General features: G+C 45.9%; 1 protein-coding gene across 2 annotated transcripts in view; it reads left to right on the top strand.

Annotated features, from left to right (window-relative positions):
- The window catches only part of SWAP70 (switching B cell complex subunit SWAP70), a 79,063-nt gene extending 65,871 nt beyond the window's left edge, over positions 1–13,192 (top strand). The window contains exons 8-12 of one of the 2 annotated variants that reach the window (XM_079929045.1): positions 3,342–3,449; positions 5,035–5,201; positions 10,456–10,654; positions 11,607–11,703; positions 12,061–13,192. In XM_079929045.1, the coding sequence (XP_079785171.1) occupies positions 3,342–3,449; positions 5,035–5,201; positions 10,456–10,654; positions 11,607–11,703; positions 12,061–12,167 (678 nt within the window). In that variant the 3' untranslated portion in view covers positions 12,168–13,192. Of the gene's footprint in view, positions 1–3,341; positions 3,450–5,034; positions 5,202–10,455; positions 10,655–11,606; positions 11,704–12,060 lie in introns of those variants that run through there. The other variant, XR_013829423.1, reaches the window with a different exon arrangement.
- Positions 13,193–16,159: the final 2,967 nt, after the last annotated feature.

Raw genomic sequence — 16,159 nt, 5'->3', positions numbered from 1 at the left:
ACCGGGGAAGCCCTATCAATCTATCTTTGATAGATTCTTCCTACAGCCCAAATGTATGTATGAGAACCTCTAGTGAATTTTTCATTTCAGTTATTGTACTTTTCAACTCCAGAATTTCCATTTGGTTCTTTTTTATAATTTCTGTCTCTTTATTGATGTTGTCTGTTTGATGGGATATCATCATATCATCTATGACTTCCTTAAGCATGGTTTCCTTAGTTCTTTGAACATATAATAACTTCTTTGAAGTCTTTGCTAAATCCGGTGTCTGGGCCCCTTCAAAGGCAGTTTCTATTGCCTGCTTTTTTCCCTGCGTATGAGTCACACTTTTCTCTTTCTTTGCACATCTCATAATTTTTTGTTGAAAACTGGATATTTTAGATAATACGTTGTAGCAACTCTAGATATGGCTTTCGCCCCTCCTCCAAAAGCTTGTTATTGTTGTTTGCTCATTTATTTGTTTCATGATTTGGCTGGATTATTTCAGTGGAGTCTGTTTGCCTCATGGTGTGCAGCCTCTGACTGTCCTCCTCCCAAGCAGAACCTTGGGCGTGCACACAGTGCCTTGGGGTGACCGAGGTGTCAGCAGGGCTTTTTTGGCATTCTTTTGTTTTATACAGTTTTTAAAGTTTACACTCCATTTACAGTTATTACAAAATATTGGCTATATTCCCCGTGTTGTAGAATACATCCTTAAGCCTATCTTACACCCAACAGTTTGTACCTCCCACTTTCCCTACCCCTATCTTGCCCTCCCCCCTGTAACCGCTAGTTTATTCTCTATATCTGTGAGCCTGCTTCTTTCTTGTTATATTCACTAGTTTGTTGTATGTTTTAGATTCCACATATAAGTGATATCATACCGTATTTGTCTTTCTCTGTCTGACTTATTTCACTTAGCGTAATGCCTTCCAAGTCCATCCATGTTGCTGCAAATGGCAGAATTTAATTATTTTTTATGGCTAAGTAGTATTCCATTGTAGATATGTATTCACCACATCTATTTTTTATTCATTCATCTGTTGATAGACACTTAGATTGCTTACATATCTTGACAATTGTAAATAATGCTGCTGTGAACATTGGGATGCCTGTATCTTTTCAGATCAGTGCTTTTGTTTTTCTTGGATATAAACCCAGGAGTGGGGACTTCCCTGGTGGTCCAGTGGTTAAGAATCCACCTTCCAATGCACGGGTTTGATCCGTGGTCAGGGAACTAAGCTCCCACATGCTGCAGGGCAACTAAGCCCATGCGCCACAACTAGAGAGCCCGTGCACTGCAGCTACTGAGCTTGCGCGCTCTGCAGCCCACATACCACAACTAGAGAGAAGCTCGCGTGCCACAACGAAAAGACCCTGCATGCCGCAACAAGGATCTTGTGTGCCGCAACTAAGACCTGACACAGCCAAATAAATAAATAAATAAATAAATAAATAAATAAATAAATATTCAAACCCAAAAAACCCAGGAGTAGAATTGCTGGGTCATATGGTAATTCTGCTTTTTAGTTTTTTGAGGAACCTCCGTACAATTTTCCACAGTGGCTGTACCAGTTTACATTCCCCCCAACAGTGTACAAGGTTTTGGGTTGTTTGTTTTTTTGATGTTGAGTTGTACGAGCTGTTTATATATGTTAGATATTAATCCCTTATTGGTCATATCATTTGCAAATATTTTCTCCCATTTGGTAAGTTGGCTTTTCGCTTTGTCAATGGCTTCCTTTGTTGTGCAAAAGCTTTAAAGTTTAATTAGGTCCCATTTGTTTATTTTTGCTTTTATTTCTTTTACTTTAGGAGATACATTAAAAAAATTGCTCTGATTTATGTCAAAGAGTATTCTGCCTGTGTTTTCCTCTAGGAGTTTTATAGTATCTGGTCTTACATTTAGGTCTTTAATCTATTTTGAGCTTATTTTTGTATGTGGCAGCAGAGCTCTTTGTCTCCATTTCTGATCTCTGTCAGTCTCTCAGCTCTCTGTTAAGCCGGATGCCTCTGTTGGTATCACCTCCAGTTGTTCATCTCACAGTGGCTCTGTTGTTTTCAACAATGCCCTGGAACCTACCTGGCCCCACAGTCTGATATTTAAATTCTGGCCCACATGTAGTTTTTGAGGCCTGTCTTTGAGACTTGTTCCTACTACACGGGGGCTCTTTGCTGGCCTCGCCTGTCAGACTTCTAGCTGGCCTGTGGTTTAGTTTGTTGGTCTTGTCGACTGAAAAAAAGCACAGCTAAAATCTGAGAGTTATGTTTTATTCGGGGACTTTACTGAGGACTCTAGCCAGCCCGGGAGAAAGCTTCTCAGCTCTGAGGAACTGTTCCAAAGAGGTAAGCGGGGAGCCAGGATACAAAGGAGTTTTTGTTGAAAAAAGCAAAACAAAACAAAACATGTGGTTACTGCTAATCACAAAAAACAGATATTTCAAGTTAATGATTTTAGTGCTTTTCAATGTATGGGAAGATGCAAATCTGAGCTCATTAAAATTATTTCTTAGATATGCATCTTAACTATCTAGGGCCAGGATCCTGTTTTCCTCCATCCTGAATTCCTCCCAGGGTGCACTGTTGGGACAGCTGCAGTGGCTGATGGCTTGATGGTGGGCAATGTTCTTTGTTTATTGGAACGGCAAGCAACATTTTTTTGTCTGCACCCTCCTGTGAGATACCTTAGCCCTAGATTGGAAACTGAGGAGAGAGGGAGGCTTATGTTCTTGGTTCCACGGCCATGGGGTAGAGCCTCCTTCCACTGCCATGTCGGGGGAGCAGTAGGCAGAGAGGGGGCTGCACCGTGGCTCACATGCCATAGGCTTTCACTATTCTTGCTGAGATTCAGTTGATTTTCTTGCTAAGTGTTCTCCGTTTGCTGTATGCTTTTAGGATAATTCCCAGAGACTTTAAATGGTTGTTTTTGCTTTTCTTCTAAATGTTGTTTTGCCAGGGAAAGGGTCTGTGGAGTTCCTCATGCACCCTTTGGGAAGTTGAGCTCTGATAAAGTTTTAAGGAATAATGTTAAGATGACAAAACTGTATAGGACAAGCTCAAGAAATAGATTCCTACCTCATGAATGCATTTGCAAGTGAATTTAACTTAATGACTGTACTAAAATTTTCTTGGCAAAATGTTGTTCAGAGTTATGAGGAATCATTCATTTACCTAATTTGTTTTGTATGTTGACTGGGAAAATTGTTGGAATGGAATTCCAGTGGATCTACAAGTTTTATTCGGTCTTTATTGAACACTGAGAATGTTTGACTTCCTCCATAATGTTTAAGTGTGACCATTTCTCTCCAAATGCACTTCCATTGTAATATTTCCTGCTTTTCTGTGGATGGGTTTTTGGGTAGAAACTAGAAGAAGCAGCATCTCGGGCAGCAGAAGAAGAAAAGAAGCGCCTTCAGACTCAAGTGGAACTACAGGCCAGGTTCAGCACGGAGCTGGAGCGGGAGAAGCTTGTGAGTATCGCATGCCCAGAGGTGCTGCTGCGGCCTTAACTCACAGAGCCAGCCCCGGTCGGCAGAGGAGCAAAAGCCTGCCTGGGTTGGTGGAGGGTGAAGAGCTGGGAGGCTAGAGTGAGATCATCTTGCCAGCTTGGCTCTGTTGCTGACTTGCAGTGGGCTCCTGGGGAAGTTATTCATTCATTATCAGTTTATTGAGCACCTTCTATATGCCAGGTACCATGCCAAGGATATAAAGGTAAACCTTGCATTCAAGACCCCCAAGTAGAAATTTATGGAATGGGATGGTAAGTACTGTGGGTAGGAGGACTAAAGTTCCTGGTTTGCTTGGGACAGTCCCTGCCATCCTGGTACAATTATTAATAGCATCCCTTTCAGCCTTCAGAGTCTTGCCTTGGAAAATAAATAGCTACGGAAAAAGTAAGCATAAGTTCCATGATGTTGCACCTCTGTCATGAGCAGAGTGAGGGTTCGGAAGTCAGGAGAACACGTGAACGCTGGCCTGCCGCTCTTGGCAGCTCTGACTCATCATCTGATTAGAGGTTCTCATCCCCAAGAGACCCAAGGTCCAGGTTGCTTCAGACAGCGAGCTGGTTAGTTGGAACACAGGTCTCCTCACATGAGTTGCAGTGTGTGGGAGAGGGCTGGGCCCAGGGCCTATTAAATAGGTGCTGTGACGTTCCCTTTAGCACCTTTTTGTTGCTCAGACTTGAAGTGGACGTGTTTGTGTCGCGAGAAGAAGGCATGTATGACATGGGGGGTGCTGCCCTCGTGGCCAGAAGATCTGGGTTTGTGTCCTCTGCTCCTGCTGATGAATAACTTGCTTCTCTTCTTCAAATTAGGGGGATAGTCGTATGATCCTTCATGACCCTTATGAGGGTGAACTAAGCTAATGCAAGTAAAAGTGTCTTATAAACTGCAGAGACGTATGCTAATGTGTATGTTATTGCATTTAGGATGTCCTTGTCTTTTAACTTATAAGGCAGAGATTCAAAGCTCTTTTAGCTAGAATGGAGAAACCATAAATGTGTTAGAACACTAATTAAGTGCTTGAGGTCCCCCTGGGGCCAGAGGTGCCCTAGAGAGGGAGAAAGGACGGGGTGCTGGGCAGCCAGGTAAGTGCAGAAGGGCTCACTGCAGGCCAGTCTTTCCTTTCCCCCTTATTTTAACCCTTCGGCTGTTCTGACTGGGAAAAGGTTCATTCTCTTTAGAGGAGACTCTTGGTAGAAAGGTGGTGATTTTAAGACAGAAAGGAGTTTAAAGAGAAATTATACAGGGAAATATTTTTTTCTTGAGTCTGAAATGTGGAGTGAAAGGGATGAGAAATATACCAGGGCAGGAGAACAGCGTTTCGGGTGTAGTTTGTGGACCCAGACTCTTTGGTTGTGGTCTTGGGTCTTGGCATTGGGTTTGGTGCTCTTGCTTCCTCGGTCTTCGGGGAGTGAAGGACGGGCCCTGTCCACCCTGATGGGCTGCGGCTGTGGGCTGTGCTGCGGCTTCACTCAGGGTGGTGGTGGAGCGGGAGGCTCTCCCTGAGGGCGAAGTCAACCTGAGTTTAAACATGACTCTTTTATACCGTCAGATCAGGCAGCAGATGGAAGAACAGGTTGCCCAGAAATCCTCTGAGCTGGAACAGTATTTGCAGCGGGTCCGGGAGCTGGAAGACATGTACCTAAAGCTGCAGGAGGCTCTCGAGGATGAGAGGCAGGCCCGGCAAGATGAAGAGACTGTGCGGAAGCTTCAGGCCAGGTGCCGATCGCCTCATCCTCTGTGCTTTATGTGCTTTGCCTGGACTCCTCATACACTTTCTAGGAATGACTAACTCTGCTGGAGAGGGAGGGGTCTCTGACAGATTGGAGAGACCCTGGGGGCTTGGCTGGCTGGGCTATTTATTCCCAGTCTGGGCCGCTGGGAGACCCTTGCTTATAGGGCTAAAGACAGGGCTCAGCTACCCTCTCCCAGTTTCTAACTTGCTTCCGCATTTGCTTTCTTTAAGATGTCATGTCAGGGGATGCAGCGCTAAAAACTGTTTCCCCAGCTGGTCAGTGCAGGCATATCTTGTGCTTTAAGCTATGCCCCCTGTTTTAGGAGCACTTGTGGGATGAGCTGGGGTACATTTTCCATAGCTGCCATGCCACACGTGGAGCAGCAACAGATGTTCTTTTAATCTTCAGGAGGAAAGAAAGAAGGAGGTTTCTTTGTTATGTATGTTGCCAAAAATGACTTAAAAATAAATGAATTAGGTTTTGAAAAGGTTGATTCTATTAAGGAAAAAATTATCTTCTAAATAGAAAATTAAATGCCTAGCACATTGCCTGGCATTTATGGGTCCCACAAGTGTGTGTTCACCATGGTGTTAACCAGAGGATGGGAACCACCACCCTGTTGTTATTGGGCAGTGATGTTAGCACACCATCCACTGCATGGGAAGGTTTGGTCCCATGTGACTTGCAAAGAGAGACATTCTAAGGGACATTAGACGTTTTTGAACCTCCTTATCATTTGTGATGTGTCAAGAGTTTATAGATCACCTTGTGCAGAGAATTCACAGGTGAGATATGTTATATATATTTACTTCTCTGAAGCTGTGAGGGAGGTTAATTATGACACGGCAGAGATTAGATCATAAAGGAAACCAGATAACTCCAGAAATTTATTAAAGTATTAGTTATTTCATGTTTATAGAATGAGTGATGTTTTGAATAAGACAGTTTTGGATAATTGATGCCAGTAGTTTTTAACCAGTGGTAAATATCATCATCCCCTATAAACCTTTTAAAAAATACTCATGTAGGGCCTGTCACAAATTTAGTAAATCAAAATATCTGTGGATAGGAGCCCAGGCATGAATATTGTTATTTAAAAAGCTCTCGCTAGGGAATTCCCTGGCGATCTAGTGGTTAGGACTCTGTGCTTCCACTGCAGGGGACACAGGTTCTATCCCTGGTCGGTGAACTAAGATCTCTGCATGCTGTGCAATGCGGCCAAAAAAAAAAAAAAAAAAAAAAAAAAATGCTCTGGCTAATTATTTTGTACACTCTGATTTAAGTAAATGGTTCCAACCTTTTAAATGCAAATATAACTACTACATACAGCTCTGCTCCAATAAGCTGATATTACTGCACAAAAACTAACTAGTTTTTCTTGGGGTATATAAGGCCATTTTATGAATTTTACTACTCTAAATTGTTCTTTTACCTTAGTTTTTGGAACTTGACTTTAGTTTTTGGAACTTGACGTGGACAGGTTCGCGCCCTCTAGTGGTCATTTTTAAGTGAGGCGAGTCCATCTCTTTCCCGAAGTCACAGGAGGCTGGGCCTGATTCAGAGGGACATTTTTTTTTTTTTTTTTTTGCGGTACGCGGGCCTCTCACTGTTGTGGCCTCTCCCGTTGCGGAGCACAGGCTCGGGACGCGCAGGCTCAGCAGCCATGGCTCACGGGCCCAGCCGCTCCGTGGCATGTGGGATCTTCCCGGACCCGGGCACGAACCCGTGTGCCCTGCATCGGCAAGCAGACTCTCAACCACTGCGCCACCAGGGAAGCCCCAGAGGGACATTTTGTCAGATTGGCAACGGGGGCCTTCTCCTTGCTCCCACTCAGGGTAGGCCTTTCTGGGTAGGAAATCAAGGGAAGTCATCGTGGAGTTGAGATAGAAACATTTAAGTCTGGTACTAATGAACTGTAATATAATCTTAGGCTGAGGGTGTATATACAGGGCTTTTATTATTTTTTTAATTTATTTTTATTTTTGGCTGTGTGCGGGCTTTCTCTAGTTGCGGTGAGCGGCGGCTACTCTTTGTTGCGGTATGTGGGCTTCTCATTGCGGTGGCTTCTCTTGTTGCGGAGCACGGGCTCTAGGCGCGTGGGCTTCAGTAGTTGTGGCACGTGGGCTCAGTAGTTGTGGCTCGTGAACTCTAGAGCGCAGGCTCAGTAGTTGTGGAGCATGGACTTAGTTGCTCCGCGGCATGTGGGATCTTCTGGACCAGGGCTGGAACCCGTGTCCCTGCATTGGCAGGCAGATTCTCAACCACTGCGCCACCAGGGAAGCCCTAGAGGGCTTTTTAGTTAGCCTCTGTCCTTTCTTTAAGCAATAGCAAGTCATTCTTCGAACGTTTGGCATCTCATTGTTCTTCCAATGGATGGTGCCTTCTCTGTCATTGTCTTAAATTTTCCCAGAGATATTTTTTATAGTAAATTGTTTAAATACAAGAACTTTGACTTGAGCCATCTGGATCTTGTTGGGGTTTTTTTTCCCCACTAAAATTGAAGTTTTTTTTAAAAAATGTGTAATCCTGAAGGTTATCTATCCTCTCCTGAATGGGAACTCAGAAGGAAACTGTTCATTTAACATTTGGACAACTCAGTCATTGGAAAGTTCTTGAGACGGAGCCATAGTCTGTCCGGTTATAACTTCCACCCACTAAATTTTTGTGTCTGTGAGGCCTAGGAGCGTACCTTAGGTCTGTATTCCCAGCAACTAGTACAGTGCATGGCACACAGTAAGTGCCCAAGGAGTCTTTTTTGAACGAATGGAGCCAGGTTCTACGCATGGGGCCATGTGGAACAACAGTCTCTTCCATGCGATAATACTCTTCATGTATTTGAAGGCAGGTTGGCGCTGAGCCCTGGCGTGAGGTCTGGGTTTGATTCCCAGCCCTGGTACTTCCTAGCTGTGTAATTTTAGAAAAGTTAGTTCATTTCTTGCAGCCTTCATTTCCTTATCTATACGATAAGCTCGTAGGGTTGTTGTGAAGGGTAAGGGAGGGGATGCTTGCAAAGAGTTTCGTGTAACGTCTGGATTTGGTGGTCACTCGGAGTATGTTGGTTTCTGTTCCTTTAGCTCATCTGCAGAGGGGGAAGATATGCAACGTATAGAATGTCAAATAAGCATTCAGAAAAGGTGCTGACAGGCTGGAATGGTGGTTTTAGAGCAAGAAGATTATTTAAAATATCAGCAGAACAAGTACAGGATCCAGGGTACTTGGCTTAATAGCAGCTCATTTGAAAAGATTCAGGGTTTTACTTCCCTGATATGATTGATTGCCAAGAACCTCATATACTCTCAGGCAGCCTTCATGAAGTGTTTGGAGCAAGTGAGGTAATAGTCCCACCATAATAATATGAACTGATATTTATTCAGCACTTACGACATGGTAGGCACTGCTCTAAGTACCTTACTTGCATTATCACGTTTAATGGATCAGCAAACCTTTGGTGGTAGGTATAGTTCCTATTCCTTTTTTATAAATGAAGAAACTGAGGCACAGAGAGGTTCAGGTCTTTAGTCAGGAGTCTTGTTTGTAAACCACAGAAACCAACTTGGGTTAGCTAAAGCAATAAAAGCATTTGTTGGAAGGTTCTTGAGAAACTCACCAATTCCACAGAAAGGCAGGTGGCCAGGCCTTGAACACAGGCAGGAACCAAGGGAGGCTGAGCAGCCCTGACCAGGCCACGGCAAGAGCCCAGCGAGGGTGCCGCTGATGTCGACATTGGCACCGTGGGTCGGTCAGTCAGTTGTCCCCATTGCTCCTGCCATCACTTGACACTAGATGTTGCTGCCACCAAAAGATAAATTCTTCACTGTCTCTGCTCCTTTGTGTCAGTGGCTTCCATCAAGACATCCCTAGACACGTGAATGGGATTCAGGCTGGGCAGCCTAACCTCCTGCAAATGTCCCTTCCCCTCCAGACTTTCACCACTAGGATGAAGAATCCTTCCGGTCTCATTCACTGTTGTATCCCCTGTGCCTAGAAAAGCACATGGACAGCGTGGAATATATACACACTGAGTAAGTGAGTCCACTCTGCACTGGTCAGCCCACGTTGGCAGTGATGTGTTCACTGTGGATGTCACACTCCGAGGGACGTCTCAGAGGGTGCAGATTGGCCCTTGGTGGAACCCGGGGTAGGGGATGGGAGAGCTCATCTTACTTGAGGAAGAACTTTCTAAGAATCAAGGCTGCCAGAAATAAACTGACCCGGTTTGTGAAGCATGGCCCATCACACAGAACTGGAGAACAACCCTGTAGGATGTTGTAGACGGAATTCTTACAACGGTGTGGGACTGGGGATGGGGATTGGAGTAGTCAGATAGGGGCTGTGGAGTCTGTTACGTTACTTCTGCTGTTGTCGGTTTTAGAAGCGCAAACGCTCTTGGGTAGTAGTTACTGGCCTGCCGTGTGGCTTGTTACCATAATTCTGATGGTCAAGCCGGTAGAGATGCGTCCCGTCCTGGGCTGGCATCTAACCACATTGTCTACACTTTGGGTACAGGTGGGGCTGCACGTTAATTTATTTATTAAATACTGGCATAGCTGGATATTCTCAGATAGGTAGCCTGTTATTAAAAGATAACATTTTGAAGTCACACAGGCCTGGGTTGAAATCCATTACTTACCTGTGCGTCATACTTTTAAACCCTTTGACTTCATCTGCAGGGATAATAACACCTTGCAGAATTGTGGAGGGTTAGCAGCAAGGAAGGTGAAGAGCCTGACAGGCAGCGCTTCGTTAGGAAATGGTGTCTGCTCACTCTACCTTTTGTCAGCTCCTTCTTCTCTTGCTTTCATTAGTCAGCTTTTTCCTTGGTGATAGGTCTTCACTAGATAAAAAATGTTTTAATGTTGTAGCAACCCGGCAAATTTCAAAACACGGCCCTGCAGGTCACTTAGCCTTTGTGCCTCACTTTTTTCATCTCTGAACGGAATAATAATAGTACTTAAGTTTATTGTGAGGATTAATTGAGAAAACACACTTCCTTCTTGGCCCGTTAAGCCTTCAACGCATGTTATTTTTACTGTCATTTTTTTTTCATAAAAGGGTGAAACAGAGCTTGGAGCAGGACTCATGAGTCACCTTAGCCACTTTGTGAATCTAGTTTCCCTCTTGTGAAATGAGCGGTGGGTTAGATGACCCCCAGGCTTCTCTGCGGCTCTGGCGTGCTCCGACATCTGCTGGGTCAGGGGCGGTGACCGGGCGGGTCTGACGCCGAGCTCGCATCGCAGGTTGCTGGAGGAAGAGTCGTCCAAGAGGGCCGAGCTGGAGAAGTGGCACTTGGAGCAGCAGCAGGCCATTCGCACCACGGAGGCGGAGAAGCAGGAGCTGGAGAACCAGCGCGCCGTCAAAGAACAGGCCCTGCAGGAAGCCGTGGAGCAGCTGCAACAGCTGGAGCTTGAGCGGAAGCAAGCACTTGAGCAGTACGAGGTCATTAAACCCAGCCCTGCAAACACGTGCATTTAAATATTCTTAAACATTTAAAGCAACAGGATATTTGCTTTACTGTAAGAGGTGGTGTAAGAATTGTGTTTAGCTGTAGGTAGGAATTTTTTTACAGGCGATGGGGCGTAACAGTTGGAGTCCAATCAAGAGACTGAAACTACGCCGGCAATATGAACAGGGAAGGTTTAATATAAACGACTATTAACTCTAACAGGGGATTACCTCCTGAGCAGCAAAGAAAACTCTGAGCTGCAGGAAGGGCAGACACAGGAAGCAGCCACTGCCTCTAGGGCTGAGGCAGAGCGCCCAGGGGAGGAACACATCCACTTTGCTCCCTTAGCCCAGTGCTGTGAGCCAGTCCTTCTTGGAGAGGGCATGGCCTTCGCCCACTGGGTGGCAGAAAAGCTCAGTGAGGTGCTGAGACTGGGAAGCCACCCTCTGGGGCACTGGTGGAAGCTGCCCACAGCGGAGGTGCCGCTAAAACCCACTGGTGTGAGCACCATGGGTGTCCCACTAGCCGCAGGAGCTGCTGCGCAGAGCACAGTGGAGCCTCCTGCAGTGTCCCGCCAGCCCTTCCACTAACGAAGCTTAAGTGGTGCCAGCTGTCGAGGGAACGTTAGCCTAACGGCACAGGCAAGACAGCGAAGGGTGGGTTTGGAGCCGAGCGGCAGTAAGCCGGAACTGGCACACAAGGGTCTTATATATTCATCTGTAATTAGTGCGAATTACGTCCTCTGTGTGACCTCAGGCAGGTTACTTAACTGCTCTGAATCCTAGTTTCCACATCTGTAAAACGGGATAATAATATTTCGTGCTTCTTATGGCTGTGATGATTTAATGAGATAATCCACTAGTGTATAGTAAGTGCCTAATCATTGTTATCTGACTCTTAAACTACCTGTGTGTTTGCATAGTCTAAAATCTGCTTTTGTTCTAGGGAGTTAAAAAGAAGCTGGAGATGGCAACTAACAAGACCAAGAGCTGGAAGGACAGAGTGGCCCAGCATGAAGGGTTAATTCGATTGATAGAACCAGGTAACACATTCTTTGAAGTAATCAGATATTTAGTCAATTTATTTTTCTGTTTTATTTGTGTACTTGAATTGTGCTAAAAATAAAACCCCAAAAAACAAACGTCCTCAGCCCAAATATACAGAAACCCAGCTGTTAACAGTAAATTTCTCTTGAATAATCACTTGCCCTCTGATAGATAAGAAGGCCTGGTTAATCCCCTTTGTATACATCTTCTAGTTGTTTTGGCTGGTATAACCTTTATAGAAGTTCCTCAGAGAAGAAATAACGTAGAAAAGTTACTCCTTTGTCTGTGGAAAAATGATAATGTTAATTGAAGAATATAAGACTTCCTATGTTTAATGCATGTTTGTCTCTTAGGTTCAAAAAACCCTCACCTGATCACTAACTGGGGCCCTGCAGCTTTCACCCAGGCAGAACTTGAAGAGAGAGAGAAGAGCTGGAAAGGAAAGAAGGCCACGGAGTGAGCAGAAGTCATGTCAGTTATGTAGGTTCTGAGTATAACTGGAAAGCTTTATGCTAAAGACAAAAGGACCTGGCTTTGCTGCTTCTAACTCTTCTTCTTTCAGTGCCTCCTGGTCAGTATACTAAGGAAGCCTTCTTACTTATCTGCCTGTAAAGAAGGGCTTACCTGAAAAGAAAAAAAACGTCAGCATCGTCAAGCTCTTTATTTACCCTTTCTCTGAAAACTTCAGCTTCTGAAAGTTCCCGTTAGCTCCCTCAGATTGCCGGTGGGGCCAGCGCTCGGACAGCGCAGTGGCGTCCTCATCGACCCGCGGCGTGTGGCTGGCAGCGAGCGGCGCTCAGCTCACCGGCTACCAGAACCTCTGCGGGCCGGGCCGTTGTTCTTCCTCCTCCGAGTGCTTGTTCCTAAACTAGATGGGCCAGCCTGCTCGCCGTGGCCCGCAGTTGACGTGGACTGCCTGTGACCACGGATGCTCTACTGGAGAAGGCGTTTCTCTCACACGTGGCCCTCGTTCTGACTAAGCGGTTGCCATCTGTGTCTCTGGTTGTGCAGGTTCATGCAGTGTGACCGGTTGGCATCCTGGCCCCAGCGGCGCTATCTCAAGGAGGCAGAAGTCTTTCAAACAGTGCTTTGGCTGAGATAGATACTTACGAGTCAAGGACAGCACAGAGATGAACTAAGTAAATCCCATTTGGAATGATGTCTTGATACTAACTGAATTCCTCCTAATATTTAAAATGGTTTCAACTGTCCAAGTGCCGGCAGACCCCTTGGTTTTACTTTTGTAGTTACTGTACAGAACATTTCAGGTGTCCGTGAATGCTTGTCCTAATCAGACCTTTTCCTTGATAAATAGGGATATGATCATTTCTAGGAATCATTCATGAAAAAAGTTTTAAAATGTATTTTTGTGACGTGCTATGTTGAGAAGGAACAAAATATTTATAATTTTCAAACATTCTTACCTAAATGTTGTACAATGTAATATGCTGAACTTAATTTTTTTGCTAATTTTCTAAGGTATATTAAAAGTGTTTTGTATGGTTTTTGTTTGTTTTAGTAAAATGGAATCAGTAAGAAAATAAAAAAATACCAGAAGAGCATACATTTTCAACTGTCTGATTTGACAGGACAGGAGAGTAAGGTTGTGTGTATGTGTGCATGTTTTCATATAATGAGATGAACTCGGATTTAGGGACACTTCCTGAAAACACTGGGTTTGCAGTTTGGAGCCCCCAAACCAGTGCTATCATGAAGTTAGCTATGGCCTCCAATTTGGCATTTGAGTCACTCATGTGGGAAACCGTGGTGGATGTGTCAGCTCACAAACGGGAATTTACAAAGATGATTTCTCCCTCATTGTTGCTGTGCCCTCCAAATCCTCTTACCTCTGCTTTCCCGAATTTTCTTTTTATGCCTCTTAGTTTTTCTTTCAGTTTTACCAGAGTAAACAGTGTGGTTTTTTTTGTTTTGGTTTTACACAGTTGCCAAGATTAAAACGCCTCTTGTGGATTAAGCAGGCCCACTCAGTCCAGCGTGATTGTCTTGGAAAACTGATCATTTCCTTCTAGAGGAGAGAACACACTGGCTGGTGTTTTTTTAACTTTTTTTTTTTTCTGCGTCGGGTCTTAGTTGCAGCACGCGGGACCTTCGTTGTGATGCTCGGGCTCCTTGCTAGATGCGGCTCGCGGGCTTCTCTCTAGCTGTAGCGTGCGGGTTTTTTCTCTTCTCTAGTTGTGGTGCGCAGGCTCCAGGGTGCGTGGGCCCTGTAGTTTGCAGCACACAGGCTCTCTAGTTGAGGCGCACGAGCTCAGTAGTTGTGGCACGCGGGCTTAGTTGCCCTGCAGTATGTGGGATCACAGTTCCCTGACCAGGGGTCAAACCCGTGTCCCCTGCATTGGAAGGCAGATTCTTTACCACTGGACCACCAGGGAAGTCCCTAACTTCTTTCTCTCCTGCAGTGGTTCTCAACCAGGGATGATACTCCCTGAACCCCCCAAGCAGAAATCTGGAGGGGCAGTGTCTGGAGACATTTTAATTGTCACTCCTGGGTTTGTTACTGGCATCTACAGGGTAGAGGCCAGAGATGCTACTAAACGTCCTACGATTCACGGGATGGTCCCTGTAACAAAGACTTAACATGGCCTAACATGTGACTAGTGCTGAGGTGGAGAAAACCTTCTCTGCAGAAAGGCAAGATCGAGGTTCGGAGCACAACAGTCTCTTAGAGTCAGGGTTTCCCCAGGAGGAGCAGCAGGAGTGACCTCTTTGGTGTAACTGGGGCGCATGTGGAGGGAGAGTGGCCGCGTGCTCTGTGAGCAGGCAGAGAGCAGAGGGCGGGAGCCTTGGCTCACCCCGTGCGGGGCGTCGTGCTTCAGGAACGTTGTAAATGCCTTTTCAGCATAGGTGCAAAGGGAATTGCTTTGGATATGCTTTAAAGTCTCCCTGGGATGCAGGTTGCTGGGGCGTGAAATGTAAAGCTGCCGTGACCTTGATCTCTTCATGTGAGTGGCTGAGCACGGGGAGGGGCTGTCGGAACCATTCGGCAGCTGGTGGGGGATGAGTGTTCAGATTTACGGCCTGGCTGGTGATGTACCTCACGGAGCACTGGTGCCTGTTACACTTGGCAGAGCCTCCGTCGTGCCTTCAGGGTCGTGCCAGCAAGGCATCGCTGCCCTAGTGGAGCAGGGATCAGGTGACGCCAGGCCATGGGAAGTGGGGAAGAGGCGCGGCCCAGCTGTTACCAGTTCCTAGTAGGGGCTCAACATTTACTGAAAGAATCAGTCTTGGGAATACTTTAAGGTCTATCTGTTTCTTTCCTCTTGCTCTCCCTCTACTTCCTGCCTTATTTTGATATTCATTTTGAGACCTGTAAAAGTCACCCCTCAACTTTAGGAAGCCGTATGGTGATATCTACTCAAGCTAAAGACAACACCTACCCTATGGGCCAGCGGCTCCCCCAAGGGAAATGAGGCAGGTGTCCACAGGAAGGCCCTGCAAGGAGGTTCACAGCAGCTTCATTCAGGATGACCCAAACCAGCAACAACCAAAGTGCTCATCAGCAGAGAACAGATCAATGAATATGGTATATTCAGACCAAGGAGACCATACTTTATTTAAAAAGAGTGTCACTGAGAGATGCAGCAACATGGATGAATCTCACAGACATTATGTTGAGCAAAGAAGCCAAACACAGAGAAAATACTGTTTGATTCCATTTATATTAATTTCCAGAACCGGCAGAGCTAATCTGTGGATTTCGAAGTCAGAATTGTGGTTAGCTGGGGGTGGGAAGGGTGGTTATTGACTGGAAACAAGTGAACCTTCTGGGACGCTGGAAATGGGCAGCGGTTACCTAAGTAAAATATATCAGCTTTACACTCAAGATTTGTAGTTTGCTCTTTGTAACTAGTGCCTCTAGAATGCTGGACTGGCTAGTCCCTAGGGGTCAGCTGGTCCAAAGCCCTCAACTTTGCACAGAAGGACCTGGAAGGGGATGGGCCAAATCTACCCAGGAACAGCTGCCCCTCTTCCAGGATGTGGTTCATGACAGCACCTGCCCCCTGCTGGGTCCTTTAAATACAGTTGATGTCACACGTTTTTAATCTCAGTTTTTTCTATCTCCCATCACGCAGCTGGTTGCGTGTCCCTGCTTCACCACTCAGGAGTGGCCCTGACCCCTCCTAGTCGTGTGCTCAGCTTCCATTGACCTTTCTGAGGTTGCTGAGTCTTTGGCCTTGGGTAGTGGGTGAATCTGTGGTGGACACTAAATTCCATCCAGGGTTAGCCTGAGATTCCTTTTCCACCTCTACCACGTAGATGCAGCACACTGACTCTCAGGGCTGTGCACCCACAGGAGTGAAGGCCTTCCTCACTGTTTACGTCCACCTCCTCAACAGCAGTCCTCAGGGCCCGGCTGAGGGCCAGCGGGACGTGATGAGTGGGAGAGGGAAGCTTTGTCTAGCAACCCCCATTCTGTTCAGCCCTGAGCCC

This window comes from Stenella coeruleoalba (genome assembly GCF_951394435.1).
Source record: "Stenella coeruleoalba genome assembly, chromosome: 8".
In the NCBI taxonomy this organism is placed as follows: Eukaryota; Metazoa; Chordata; class Mammalia; order Artiodactyla; family Delphinidae; genus Stenella; species Stenella coeruleoalba.
The sequence above is the reverse complement of the archived record's forward strand: the minus strand, read 5'-3'. Positions and strand labels throughout refer to the sequence as shown.